At 35.2% G+C, this 14,934-nt stretch overlaps 2 protein-coding genes across 3 annotated transcripts; one reads left to right on the forward strand and one right to left on the reverse strand.

Moving 5' to 3' along the window:
• The first annotated feature begins 6,599 nt into the window (after positions 1-6,599).
• On the forward strand, positions 6,600-10,787 carry LOC137962673 (small ribosomal subunit protein eS21). Of its 2 annotated transcripts, none has more exons than XM_068809682.1 (4): positions 6,600-6,707; positions 9,015-9,112; positions 9,215-9,347; positions 10,510-10,787. In XM_068809682.1, the coding sequence occupies exons 2-4, from the start codon at positions 9,063-9,065 to the stop codon at positions 10,573-10,575; spliced, it is 249 nt and encodes an 82-aa protein (XP_068665783.1). In that variant the 5' UTR covers positions 6,600-6,707; positions 9,015-9,062; the 3' UTR covers positions 10,576-10,787. The 2 variants fall into 2 exon arrangements, with proteins under 2 accessions (XP_068665783.1, XP_068665791.1); XM_068809690.1 differs by having other exon boundaries at positions 6,609-6,707; positions 9,006-9,112.
• A 757-nt stretch (positions 10,788-11,544) lies between these two features.
• LOC137952226 (serine hydroxymethyltransferase 4) lies at positions 11,545-14,872 on the reverse strand. Its single transcript, XM_068799318.1, has 4 exons — positions 14,124-14,872; positions 12,194-12,584; positions 12,005-12,106; positions 11,545-11,905 (listed from the first exon to the last, which is right to left on the reverse strand). The coding sequence occupies exons 1-4, from the start codon at positions 14,799-14,801 to the stop codon at positions 11,661-11,663; spliced, it is 1,416 nt and encodes a 471-aa protein (XP_068655419.1). The 5' UTR covers positions 14,802-14,872; the 3' UTR covers positions 11,545-11,660.
• Positions 14,873-14,934: the final 62 nt, after the last annotated feature.

Raw genomic sequence — 14,934 nt, forward strand, 5'->3', positions numbered from 1 at the left:
TGTTTTTAACACAAACTGAAACATAAGCATATGGAATGAAAGCTCTCTTGTTGGTACAAGAGATTTGTCTAACAAGGACATATGACCAAAATACCTGGGCTTATGTAATTTAACACTCCCCCTTCAAGGTAGGGAATAAATATAAAAAGTCCCAGTTTGCCACAAAATCTGAAGTGTGTTTTTTAAGAGGTTCCGTGAACTCACCTCCAAGCTGCTCTGATGACTTCACATAAGGAGTGACGACTTTTTCTTGCATGACAATATTTCTATTAAAATGGCAGTCGACTTTGATATTCTTTCATGGAACACAAGGTTGTTTGCTATAAAAATAGTTGTTTAATGATCACTTTTCAAAGTCATAAGTTTTGGAATAGAAAAAGCAAATTCAATCAAAACATACCTGACTTGCATAAGTTTGTTGACTATGAGTCTTTGCCTTGAACTCCGCCTCCACACTAGATCTGACCATTATAACTTGTTTCTTGCTCTTCCAGTTCAGTAGGTTACCTCTAATAAAACAACCTTAATTAGTAGTAGACCTACCATCTTGCATTCGACATGATTTACATCAAAGTAACCTAATATATCAATCTTATTATTTTGTGTATACATTAGATCTTTCTAGGAGCCCCTTTCAAATATTTCAAGATTCTGTGAAGTGGTTCTAAATGGATTAACCTCAAATTCTCCATAAATTGGGTTCACCACTCCCATTGCAAATGATATATTGGGCTTGGTGACTGTTGCATAGATTAGCTTTCCAATTTGTCTAGGTCTTATCCTTAACTATGGGACTATGAGAGTCATGAAGATTAGCATTTACTTCCATGGGGGTGACAATAACTTTAGCACCTAACATACCATATCACTCGACATATTAACAACATATTTTCATTGAGAAAGAATAATAAATTTTTACTCCAAATTACTTCAATGCCAAAGAAGTACTTAGCCGTTTCAAATCTTTAATTTGAAAGTGTGTGTAGATGTCCCAGATATTTGGTCTGAAAGTGTGTGACCAAATACTAATTTACTTTTGCAATCCCTTCTAAGTCAATGACAAATAAGATAACATCATCAACATACACAATTACAATAACAATACTTTGCTTCCTTTTTAGTACAAAGACAAAATGATCACATTGACTTATGTAAAATGCAAATTTTGTAACCACACGACTAAACTTCTCAAACCCAACTCTCAAACTTTGTTTAAGCCCATACATAACTTTCTTCAATTGGCACACTTAAGCATTCTCCCCCTGAGCAACATACCTTAGAAGTTACTACATATACACTCTTCCTTCAAGCCCCTATCTAGAAAAAAACGTTATTCACATCCAACTGAAACAGTGGCCAACTGTGATTTACTACCATTGAAACTAATATACGGACAAAATAAAGTCAAGCAACAAGTATGGAGGTCCCAAAACCATCCACACCGAATGTTTGTGTATAACCTCTAACCACAAATCTAGCCTTATACCTTTAAATAGTCCCATTTGCCTTATACTTAATATTATAGACCCAACAACATCAAACAAGTGTTATCCCAAAAGGTGGGTCATAAAAGGCTCCAAATTTGCTAAACCTTTCTTCTCTCATCAAATTTGGTTAGGAGCAATATAATAACAATTATTCAGCTCTGACTGTTGTTAATTATCCAACTTACTGGCAGCAATCACCAAATGTTAATGACAAGAAAACAGGAAAAAGTTGAACAAAAATAACAACAACATCGAGAAAAAAAACAAAGAAATATTAGTAAGATACTACAAACTTCATTGGGATGTCAGTGGGTAATGTTGCCTCATGGTGGATAAGAATGCTAAGCTTCATCTCCCTACCCAGTATAAAAAACTTTTTGAAAACTTCAGTTTCCCTAGTTAAAGGCTAATGCAGTAAACCTAACCCATTTGTGTGTAACGTGTCCTAGATTTTCCCTTTTTATGTTCACCAAATCATGCGATTAGTACCAGGTACTACAAGGATATCATTACCATTACACAATTATCGTCGAAAATTACATGATATGCATAAATGAATTGTTGAGAGTTTTTTTTTAATGTTGATTTTCAAGAGTTTTATTTTTTCACTTTTGAGAAACTTAAGTCAGGTCATTCGTCTTTCCCTCATCGCAATATTAGATTGTCAAAAAAAGAAATTTTTCTTATCATATGCTACAATTCAACTATTAGTAGAAAACTTTTAGACAAGCTTCCCTGATTTAGTGAAAAAAGTTTTTAAGCTTGAAGAATGACATATGTATTTTAGCTATTTACCCATGGGAGGGGTTAGTGCGCTTCAAAAGTGAAAGTGAATTTCAAGGTGATCTATTTTCCCTAGAGAATATACTTTTATATCTTAGTGTGGCCTACATAAAATACAATAGAATGTAGATTTTTGTGTTAGTGTAACATTATGACAAGTGCAAATGGAATTCATTGATAAAATAAGAAAAGAGCACATTCATGCTATTAGAAGTTATTATAAATTAATTTTTTAACTAGTTGACATGAACCTTGTATTGACTACTTTGGTAATAAAATAAAATTTTAATTTGATAACATAAAATTGAATCATAAAGATAATTTAGAATTCAATTCCCATTCATGATATATAATTAAATTAATGAAATTAAATTAAATAAGCAATGATTTAAATTTATTTAAAGCGAAAATATGGTTTTTAATTAAATAAGAAGAATCTTAAACTTTATTATGAATTAAATTCGTAATTAATTTATTTACAAACGATGAAAAGTAATCATAACATTTTGATTAATTTATATAACATTATAAAATAATAAAAATATTTTATCAAATAAGCATAATTTAGAAATCAGACATATAATACTTTTATAATTTTTAAATTAATTTTTATTTTGATTAAAAAACTTTGATTAAGTAGCATGAATTTGAATTTTGATGCAATAAAATAAATTCATAATTACTTAGTATGATTATGCAATAATAAAAATCATAAAATTTTAATCAATCTAATTAAAAATTATGAAATAATAAAAATAAAGAATAAAAGTAAAAAAAAAAAGAAGGAAGCAGGAAGAAGAAGAGGGAAGAGGGAAGAAGGAAGAAGGAAGAAGGAAGAAGAAGTGGGAAGAGGGAAGAAGGAAGAAGTAAGAAGTAAGAAGGCAGAAGAAGAAGAGGGAAGATAAAGGAAGGAGTAAAAGAAGGAAGATGAAAGAAGAAGGAAGAGAGGAGGATGAAGGACCACCATGCAAACATCTTCAATAGTAAACAATCTAAATCTTTTCCTTTGTTTCCATCATATATTTCTTTACAGAAGATATCAAATCAAATGTAGAAAAACCCTCTATGATAAAAATAAAGTCTTATAAAGAGTAATATAAACAAAAGGAAGGAAGAAAAAGGAATTGAGTGGTTGAGCTTCTTTTTTTTCTTTATCTTTGGATTAAGCTAATGGCTTATTCAAGCAAAATTTAAAGTACAATGAACATAAATTTATAGTAGTTCACAACCCAAACTCAAATTATTATGTCATCTCCCAAGATGTTTGTACCTAAGACCTAAATCCACTAAAGTATAGTCAAACAACATCTACACCATGAGCCCCAAATGGCCTAATACATTGTTGACCACTTAGGGACTTACATCACTCAATTAGCCATAACAACCAACTTACAAAGCATACCCTCACATACATTACAACACTTCAGGCTTTCTAGCCTAGACCTACACTTGAGATTTTTGGAGTAACAAAGTAGAACCTCTTGCCTAGACCCACAAAGAGATTTCAACAACAAATTATTGGTATCAATATCCCATTATGATAGTTTTGATGATACCAAACACTTAAGTTACTAATGATGTACACTAAGAATGACAACCTATTTGTTTCACCAACTATGATTGACACGACAACCCTTATAAAATGGAAACAGACAACTCATGCCAAAAACACACTGACTGAATGACCTAGTCGCACCATTTGATCTAACAAGAGAGCTCAACACAACAAGCAAGGCCATGGCTACCCACTAGATGAAACAAAACCAACCATTAGATTGGCAAAAACAAAGAAAAGGCCAAAAATGCAGTGTCATTTGACAGACCTACTCCTAACTATCAATCCATGCAAACATGGCAGAAGGAAGGAAGAATGAGACAGAAGTGTAACTGGTCAAACAACACTTTACCAGATGAGATTAAAGATAAAAAGGTTTTTTTGAAATTGTATGCCCAAACAATCGAACGAGCAAGGCGTATGAAGGCATGAATAAAAAGGGATAGTGTAGAAGAATGATCGACTAGACTACCCCAGTCCAACCGATCTAAAGAAAATCAAGGAAATGATCTATGAAGGTCAATTGATCTAGCTAAGATGGACTGAACGATAAGAGAGAGAAAAGTCTTTATTGGAGTCATTCACCTAGATGATCGAATGATTAATTCAAATGAAGTCCAACACCTAAAGAGAAGAAAAAGGCATTTTATGAAGATCGACCGACTGACCCACCTAGAGTTGTTTGGATAATACAATCTTAAAAAACTATAAAACAAGTTTGAAGGCTTCGACTTAGCCAAGATAGGTCTCTAAACTTTGTAAGTGGCATAGCCATGTGTTTAACAACTCATTATAAAAATATTCTATTTTATATTGATGTTTAGTTGAGATTTTGTCAAGATTTAAGAAGAACAGAATATATTTCTAAGTTCAACAATTCAATTTTTTGAACATGAGAAACTCAAGTAATTAAGTCTATTTCACCCCAAGATTTACCTCTCTCAACTCTATGAAAAAATCACACTACTAAGTGTGTCGATACTTTGAAACCGAATTTGGAGATTGGATTTGCAATTTAAAAAGCCACCCAATAAAGAGTTATGTATTTCATGTGTTTTTATTTTGAAATTCTACTTGCTTAACTTGTTTTTTTTTTCTATATTTTGTGCACTATTACTTTGAAATCATATTAGCAAGCAAATTTAAAGTGGATTTTGTTTTTAAATTATCCGGGTTAATTGAAGACTACTACAAATATTGTTGTTTACCGGGTTGTTTTCAAAACCCAAACATCAATGCATTCACACTTTGAGAGCTTTTTATTGATCTTAGTCTAGAAAATCGAAACTAAAAAATATAGATCCCTAACTAGTGTGATCATATTGTGAAGAATCCTTGAGTTGCTATTACATTGTATAGGTCCTAAGGATTAATGTGCCTATCTAGTTGTGCTTGAATTGTGAAATATGCTCGTTGGAGAGGCATTTGCATGTACTGAAGTATAAGAAACTAACTCATGAAAGTTGACTCAAGCCTGTTAGATCAATTGAAAAATCATATTGGTCTCTATTATTTTGATGATAACAAAATGGGTAGCTTAAAAAATGTGCCACTAGTGGTTGTATTAGTGTATTTTAGATAGATCACTTCTAAGACAATTATTATGAGGTTTAATGGCAAAAGCTCAAGACAAGATGATGATGAATCAAGTAGCCAAGTCAAAACTTGAAGCAAAAACTCTTTGAAGATTGTGGCTACAAAGAAGAACTCACACAAAGAAGAAGATTGAAGATTTGAAGACAAGAGTCAAAACATCATTAGAAAAATCTCAAGAACTTTAATTATATAAGTATACAGCCAACCAAATTTCCGATTTTCAAGCCCAAGTATATTCATTGGAGCATTAAGACATTAAATATTTTTCAAAACCATGTTTTCCAAGTTTATACAAATGTTTTGAAATACTTCATCAACTTTATTTTAGCCTTAATCATGCTTAGAACTTAAACAAAATCATTTGAGAACAACTTGATCGATCAATTTATACAGAGCATGGTGGATCAACTTACAGTGGTTGATGGATCAACCTGAATCCTAATCAACCATAGCAGCTCCATCGATCAACCTATAACATTGATGGATCAACCTATACAATTGAACGAACAACCCTTAAGCATGATCATTCACAAGGTTAAAAATCTAGTCGATAGGGTTCAACTGATCGATCATACCTTTCCATTAATTGATCAACCCTTCGTGCAGTTTTTGAAAATGGTCAAATAAGGACTATTTTGTTTAGGAAACATATATATAAGCTCACAAACATGTAGAGGAGTACAAATTGAGTTTGTAATGTCATACTAAACCTCCAAGAATTACGCTTCAATTTTTTATTTTACCCTTTTGCATGAAAAAAAACCCAAAAATTGCATATATTCAAAAATTTATTCAAAATTTCTCTACATTCCTAGTTCTATCAACCCCCACACATTTTATTCTACAGTGCTTAAAAATTTGGAAGTTTGGATATCACTAGGAGAAAACGATTTATTCAAAAGAAAATTATATGATTCATTTTTTTCTTTTGTAATTTTACTTCCTTTATTAGAGGTTATCTGTACCTTGAAAGCTAGAACTATCAATGCTTCTTTTCTTAAATATTATACTAAAAATCACTATAAAAAACCTAATAAATTTCTAGGCAACAATAGCGAATTTAAGATGAAAGATTTTTTAAGAACTTCTTAAAATGAAAAAAAAAATTGGTTTTTTCCGAATGCACGTTTCCAGCACTGATAGTAGGGCTGTGTTTCCAGGCTATAAAATCAACAGGCTTTATATATCCCACTAAACCTAATCTTCCTCTCCTCGAACGATCTAGCCGCCGTCTTCCCCGTGCTTCCTCGTTGTTGTCTCGCCTGCGCAATAAGGTCGTCGAACTGGTAACAATCTCCACTCTCTCTCTCTCTCTCTCTCTCTCTCTCTCCCAGCCAGACACAGACACAGATACACGTCCTCTCTGGTCACCCTCCTGTTATGTCTCACTGGAGTAATTCCTAGTTAATTCTAGGACAGTTTCTCATTCTCCTTTTTACTTTTAGAGTTTTTGCATTCGTTTTGGAACAAGTGGGTAAATACATATTGCTTCTCTAGCGGTATCTAAATTCATGTGGTGATGTGTAACAGTATATAAAAAAGTGGAAAGTAATTTTCTCTTCCCGTGCTACTATATTGATGCTATTTTTCCTTCTTCTCTTCCGGTATTGTTTGTCTCTTTGCCCAATTTTGGTTGAACATTCTCTTCTGCATAGGCACCCGGCAGCCAACAAAACTTGTCCATAATTTTTCACTCGAGAGCTGAAATTAGTGCATGTGTATTGTAATTTGTTATTCTTTACGATGAATAGTGGGATTTTGTACCTAAGAAGCTTAGTTGGATTTTCTGCCCTCCTTGGATATCTTGTAATAACTCGATTTTGGGTGCTCTCCGTTCTGACTATAATATTTTCACTTTAAGAAGGATGGTTAGCGGTATTTATGTAATTATATTAAAATTCTTACTAGAAATTGAGAAGTCTCCATGGCTTAGTACGTATATTTCAATTTTCATCATATGCTCAATGTTTTGTGATCGGTTCATTTCTATACTTGATAAAACGATTGTTTATGGTAGTCTTGGTTTTGTTCTTTTATTTGGATAACTATTTTTTTTTTTTTTTTTGAAAATTTGCCTTCTTCGGTCAGTTTTGTGCTAGCATCTCTGCCTTCTGATTTCGATTTAGCTTAGGACCTTCTTTTAAATTCTCTTCAGGCAAGTCAAAGTTTATTCATTGATTGATGCACTAATGACCATTCTGTATTTGAGGCGGGTCTGTAGTGTGGTGTTATAATGGGTCAGCCAATTGAATTGATGTTGTGCATACCAAGTTTCGGTGTCAAACTTTTGAAATTTCTACAACCATGTATGTAAATATTCGTAATTGATGTGTATTCTTTAAGAAATCATGCTTAGATTAATCTAAAATAAATAAATAAGTAATTGTACACTTTTTCTTTCTTTGTTACATATTCTCACATAAACCTTCAAAATTAAACAATTGAGAAGGGGCCACTCCCCTCCCCCCCTTCTCCTACGAGATTAGGCCGTTTCTTACTTTTTGAGATTATAGAGTTCATTTAAAATATTTAATTTTTATATTTTTATTTAGAACCAGGGATAGCATGAGAAACGAAGGTGGACCCTTCCATACTTGCTTCTCACCCTAGCTTTGCTACCCTTTCCTCACCATTTCTTTTCGCATAAAAATGGTGAAGGTGGTTCCTGAATATTCATGCCATAGGGGAGATTAGGGTATTTTGGGTTGTTATGCTTCATAAAGGGTAGTTTTGTCATTTGTCATTTTTAGTAAAAAAGATTTATTTTTTATTTTTCATTTTGTGAGGATCCAGATTAGGCAGATCCAACTACATGCTTCTCATTTTATCTTTCACGTGCTTCACCTAGGAAGTATCTAAGGAAGTTTTATTTTAAAGTTACACTCAATTTCATTAGATTTAAATATTATCCTCAATTTTGTGAGGGTCAACAACAACTTCATAAATTTTGTATTTATTTTATTTTGTTTTAAAAGTTTTAGGTAGATCACTGCTTTTTCAATGGCTATAAACAAGTGGTCCAGATTGTGCGACCTTCATTATGTGGTGTAAAACAATGATTGCTACATTTATATTGAGCAATGCTCATACTATTTGGAGTGCGAAGGAGTGTGAAAGGGTATTTTGGTCTAATAGCTTTTTAAAGATGAGCTGGTCAGATTGTGATGTTTGCTCCTACTTGGGTTTTGCTATAAATTATTATTATTCTTTCTCTTGCTTCTCAGATGTCGCAGGCCCTCTGTTTTCTGGTAGTTTTGCCTATATTTTTGTCTTGCATAATATGCCACAATTTATTTATTAGTATTATCTCCCGTTTTGATTTTACACAGATGAAACTTTGAGTTTTGGATTTGCTTCTGTTGAAACCTCAGAAAGTAGCAAAGGTTTATTCCCCTTCTTGAATAGGGTTAGAAGGGGCTAAAGTTTTAATTTTTCTCATTTTAATCATCTGTTATTCGGATTGAGACACCTTGTTTAGTGCTTAGGAGAAATTATTAATCTTTCTCTATGGAGATTATGCTGTTACTTGCATATTTGTTAGCTTTCAATTATGGCCTATTTCATCTGATTATCTACTTTATAAGTCCTTTCAGGTGGTGTAAACGTGTTTTTGGAAATTGTTTGTTGAAGCAACTGCCAAAATGCAGAACGAAGAGGGTCAGCACATGGATCTTTACATCCCCAGGAAGTGGTATAATTGAAGTTTTGTTTATTGTTGGTTTTTCTTGTTTCATATACTTAAATATTATTTTGACATTGCATTTATTGATTATTCTTTTTGTTTTTTCCCCAGTTCTGCTACAAACAGGCTGATTACTTCAAAGGACCATGCCTCTGTCCAGATAAACATCGGGCATTTGGATGAGAGTGGTGTTTACACTGGGCAGTTTTCCACTTTTGCTCTCTGCGGTTTCGTCCGTGCCCAAGTCTGTATCTATCATATATTACAAATTGTTCTACTTATTTATCTTTTCTTTAATGCTTTTTGTTTCAATATGTTTTTTGACTGAAATTTTGAGCATGTAACTGCACCTTGGTTCCGTGCACTTGCTTACTTGAGATATGTTATGTATATGCTAAATTCCTGTGCTTACATTCTTCCAAGAGGGCCCAATTATGAAATGATGTTAAAAGAAGATCTATTTACTCACAATTTACAATTCTTGCTGCTTCTCTGTAAGGCACAATGCAATCTATACTCTATACTGATTCTCTTTTGAGATTTTTTTTCTGTGTCTACGGCGAATCTTGAAATATGGTGTCTTTGTTATCATTTGTTTCCTACTACATGGCTGAAGTAAAAAGATCTTCTATGCAATAAATGCCTGCCAGTTATTTCTGGTTGAGAGCATTTGTGAAGTTTCTGAGAGACCAAGTGAAACTAGGAGATCTGAGTGTACCATCTGATTGGAGAATATGTAGAATTATTCAGTAATTAGTCATTTGGTGATCTTATTTTGCCATGCAATGTAATCTTGTTTTTGGTAAGCTCTAGGCAATTTAACTTATTGTAATGCACTTCAAAACTGGGTCATGGTAATGTGGTTGACTGGCTAGTTTTTCATTTTTCTGTAATAGTGTAACTGTATTTTCTTGCCAGCATGATATGATTGTCATACTCAAACGTAAGATTATGCAATGAATTTGTCTTTAATTTTAAGTAAACTGGAAAAATAAAAATGTATATAGGTTTAAAATGTGGAATTTATTTCTTCCCTCAATCTTTATAGAGTTGAATTTTTTTTGTTGCAATATATATTATATATGTGGTTTACATCTGGCAGTTTTGATTAAAGTTCTCAAATGTGTGAAATTCAAATCTGGCTATTCATTTGGTGCTTGTGATGATACTGGAAGTGTGTTCAACAGGACACTAGATCCGGATTTGGAGTTTTATTAAGTGGTTATAGTAGAATAGATTTTTTGATGAAGTGAAATATACTAGAAGATATAATTTCTGTGATGATTCTGAGCTAGAAAACAGTGTGGTTGATTTTGGTTTTTTATACATATGTTATACATAGAGCTGAGCTTGGTTGTATATTACATGTAAGATTGTAGTTAATATTCTTTTATTGTTGCTTCCAGGGAGATGCTGATGGTGCTCTTGACAGGCTCTGGCAAAAAAAGAAAGCTGAAGTCAGACAGCAGTAGATTTTTGAGCCATGTAGGATTGGTGTTTTTTATTAGCAGATTTTGAAGATAATGATGACAGAACATCAGTTTAGTTTGTCTTGCTAGCATGAGATTAAACTCTGGATAATTTTTTTTTTATAGCTTCTCTTATACTGGGATTGTTTGATGTTTTAAAGATTTTAAATAGTTATGCCTGGAACAGTATATCTATGATCAAGGGTATTCCTCCATTTGATGGAAGTGGTATTCCTGCATCCAGTTTTAAATATTGCAATGACAGAGATCTTCCTTTTCTGAAAGTTAAAAGCTTTGTGAAAGAATGAGAGGTTTTGGTAGTAGGCTGGCGGAAATTGATTAGTTTGGCCAATTGATTGACGTTTGCTAATGAGGTACTTCCTCTGCATTTTCTGCGATGGGGGCCAATGGGCCCGAATGAAGTAGAAAGAGGAGAGGGAGGGCAGGGGCAAGACCCCTCTCCTCTCCTGCATGCGGGTGAGATTAGTTGATTCATCGATTGGATAGCTACCCCAAAACAATTTTTGCTTTGATATCTTCTTTGCCCAAATGTAGTCTGATTAACGGTGGGCAAGCAGGAGATACAGTTAAAAGGTTTCATAACTAATATTCAAAGAAACGATGATAACTAGTATTCCAGATACTAGTTGTTAAGAGGGATAATACACTCGAGGATTTGAGTTATTATTTATGCCCACACTGGAAGTGTTCACTATGAATGTCACATGATCAAAAGATGTTGACAAATATAAAAATAACAATCCAAACTCACGAACCAAACCGCGACTTATTCGAGGTCGTTCGAAATGTTTTTAAATCTAAGCTAAGCCAAACCGGATTTAAGCCAAACTCGAGCTATTGGCGAGTGTCACCCCTAGTAGTAATAGTGGTCACTATGGGTACCATTGCATCATAATCATTCACTTTTTTTTTTTTTTTTTTTTGGGGAATTTTACATTTAAGAGAAAGAGATAGATTCAAACAATAACCATCAATACGTAGAATGATTAGATCAGACACTTTAAAAATGAAAAGAAATTTTCGGGTACAAGCCAAATAATGACTGTATGGAAGGAGGATCACATATTTCAATCTTGGTACTTCATCTCAGACATCTTGAAACCGGGCATATCAAAAGAACCTGCAAATTTCTCCACGGCCTCCTTAAGGTTCTCAATGTCCTTGTTGTTGACCAAACCCTTGGTAAAGTCCTTCAACAGCTTCCCATGTGCCTTTTGGATGTTCAATGTGAACGTCACAGCCTGGTGAAGGAACTCTCCAATCTGCTCGAAGTCCTTCTCAACCAAACCCCTTGAAGTCATGGCAGGAGCACCTACAATAACCAACCCCCACAACACCAGTCAAAAACTCGAATTCAAAGGGACAGCACCAGGGTTCACCTGCCTATAGTCTAGAAAACAATATTTCTTACCGATTCGAACACCTCCAGGAGCCAAAGCACTGCTATCTCCAAAAACAGCATTCTTGTTCAGTGTGATGTTGCACAAATCACACAGCTTCTCCACCTTGTTGCCTGTCAAAAGGAAAGGAATACAAATCAGCACGATTAATTTTATTAGAGATCTGATCAAGTACAGAAAATCTGGAAACAGTTTCCTGCCTGTCAAGCCAAGAGGACGTAGATCCCACAGAACAAGGTGGTTCTCCGTCCCATCCGTGACAATCTTGTATCCCTTGCTCATGAGGTAGTTTGCAAGAGCAACAGCGTTGGCTTTGACCTGCTTGGCATAGGCCTTGAAACCAGGAGTCATGACCTGCTTCAGGGCAACAGCCAAGGCAGCAATCTGGTGGTTGTGTGGTCCACCTTGAAGTGACGGGAAAACTGCAAAGTTAATCTTGTCCTCAAAGTCGTAAACGGCATCCTCAGGCTGGCCCTTCTTAGGAGGCTTAGGTCCCTTTCTGAAGAAGATCATACCAGCTCGTGGGCCCCTCAAGCTTTTGTGGGTTGTTGTCGTCACTATGTCACAATACTCAAAAGGGTTTGCAACTTCCTACACAAAAGGAGGCAGAAGCACTGCTGTTATTTACCATATTGTTGAGGTTAACAATGAGAAATAGACACCTCCATCCTCCCATAAAAATTAGCACCTCAAAGCTGCCGGAGAAATGGAAGTAGAAGTTCAAGCAATCACAGTTGAGATTATAAAAATGAACTTGAATCTAAGAGTACAAGACATCCAAACCAACTAATCAAATTCTCCTGCCAAGGTATCCCACTCATATTCTAAAATACAACAGTTGTTTCTCTGTTGTCTGTTTTCCCATTTGAAAACCACTGTCACAACTGCTCACTCGAATCTATTTTGCTTAAGCAAACTCAGTTTCCACATAGTTTCCCACTCATAATACGAATATCCATGCCTGACATATGCAGCCACGGAGCAGCTGGGAACTAATCTTCAGAACAGGACAAACAGAAAATCTTTATACAGTCAACAGCAAGCATCAATAATACACACAGGGTAACAATTCATGAAGGAAATTTATAAAAGCAAAACAAGACACTGGCAGCTGCATGTTCAACTCAGGAAGCCAACTAGATCCATAAGCCTAGTAAGACAAAAGGGTTAGAGCTAATCACATAGAACTTCTGAGTCTGCTTTTAGGATTAGACACAGCGACCTAATAATCCTTGCAATTAAGGGTAAAACGAACATATATTTCCTTAATTTCAGTGGGAAATTCAAAACATCCAGCTAGAACTGTCATCACATGAAACATAGCCTTTTGAATGCTTCTGGACTTCAAGATCAAAACAAGGCCAAAAAACCAAGATGAGGTAGTGGCAGTAGACCCAAGCAAAACCAGTAAAACTGCCCCCTGAATAACCTAGGAAGTCTTCGATTTTCATGGATTAACCTTTGACATAAAATTAAACAGCTGTTCATTAACACCTTTGCTAAGCAATTCAGAGAAAAATACTAACTCAACAGTGTGTTAAATGTTTCAATCCAGAATAAGTCAAAGAAGACTCGAGGAAAATTTTCTAAAAAAAAAAAAAGAAAAAAGATGAAATTCATAACTTGTTGCATCTAACAAACCTGCAAAACTCTTCTTCGCTCTGCATATGATGGAGAAAGCTTTAGTACAAAACAAAGTTTGGAATCAACATTTAGGATTTCTTTTCAATGCAGACGATTTTGCGACTCACAGAACGTAACAAAAGATCATTCACTTCGCGATATCTTATAATCATGTTCACGTAACAAAAAGGACGTATATGTTAACGAACCCTAGTGTAGATCTGAAGAACATGGAAACGCTACACAAAACGTCAGTTTCAGATCTTCAACATGCATGATCCAAATGGTATACAAAAAAATTGCATAACAAAAAACACAAAAGCTAAGATATGTTTCATAACCTCTAGTCGTACACAATAAATCTTCGATGAAAGCTAGATCAAGAATTTCCACGCGAACATCCGAATACACACACACAAATAATATAAAAAAATAAAATAAAAAAGGAACAAATCTCAATTGTGTTTAATCAGAAAGATCTGAGTAGCAATCAGCAATTCGGTATACCTGAGCGGCCACAAGCCCACTGTAATGCGCCATATCACAGAGCAAAAGCGCCCCACACTTATCAGCAATAACTCTGAACTTGGAGTAATCCCAGTCTCTCGGATAGGCACTCCCACCGCAAATGATAAGCTTGGGCCTGAAATCCAAGGCCTTCTCCTCCAACTTGTCAAAGTCAATATACCCCGTGGTAGAGCTGACCTTGTAGGGCAGACTCTCGAAATAAATTGAGGTAGCAGAAATCTTCTTTCCCCCGGAAGTATAGTAGCCATGAGTGAGATGTCCACCAGATGGGAGATCGAGGCCCATGATTCGGTCATGCGGATTCAAGACGGCAGTATAGGCAGCAAAGTTAGCAGGACTGCCGGAGTAAGGCTGGACATTAACGCCCCATTTGGCAGAGTCGAGGTGGAAGGCCTGAAGCGCCCTGGAGCGGCAGAGATTCTCGATCTCGTCAATGAACTCGTTGCCTCCATAGTAGCGGTTGCCGGGCATCCCCTCAGAGTACTTGTTAGTGAGGGCGCTCCCGAGGGCTTCCATGACCGCAAAGGAAGTGAAATTTTCCGAGGCGATGAGCTCGATCCCACGGCATTGGCGGCGCTTCTCCTTCTCAATGAGATCGTAGATCTCATCGTCGAGGGTCTGAAGAGGAGTGAGACCCCAGGTGTGGACGGCGTCCATGGCAGTAATTTTGGCAGAAAGCGGGTAGAGAGCAGAGAGGGAGAGGAACAGCTTTGGTGAGAGTTGCAGGGAGTCGGTGAAGCAGAAGAGAGATTTTATAAACCGAGGTGATAAATGAAATTACAGTAAAGGG

Source organism: Aristolochia californica, unplaced genomic scaffold (genome assembly GCF_029961685.1).
Source record: "Aristolochia californica isolate CCGP_79_NKW_82.1479 unplaced genomic scaffold, dmAriCali1.0.hap1 SCAF_1, whole genome shotgun sequence".
In the NCBI taxonomy this organism is placed as follows: Eukaryota; Viridiplantae; Streptophyta; class Magnoliopsida; order Piperales; family Aristolochiaceae; genus Aristolochia; species Aristolochia californica.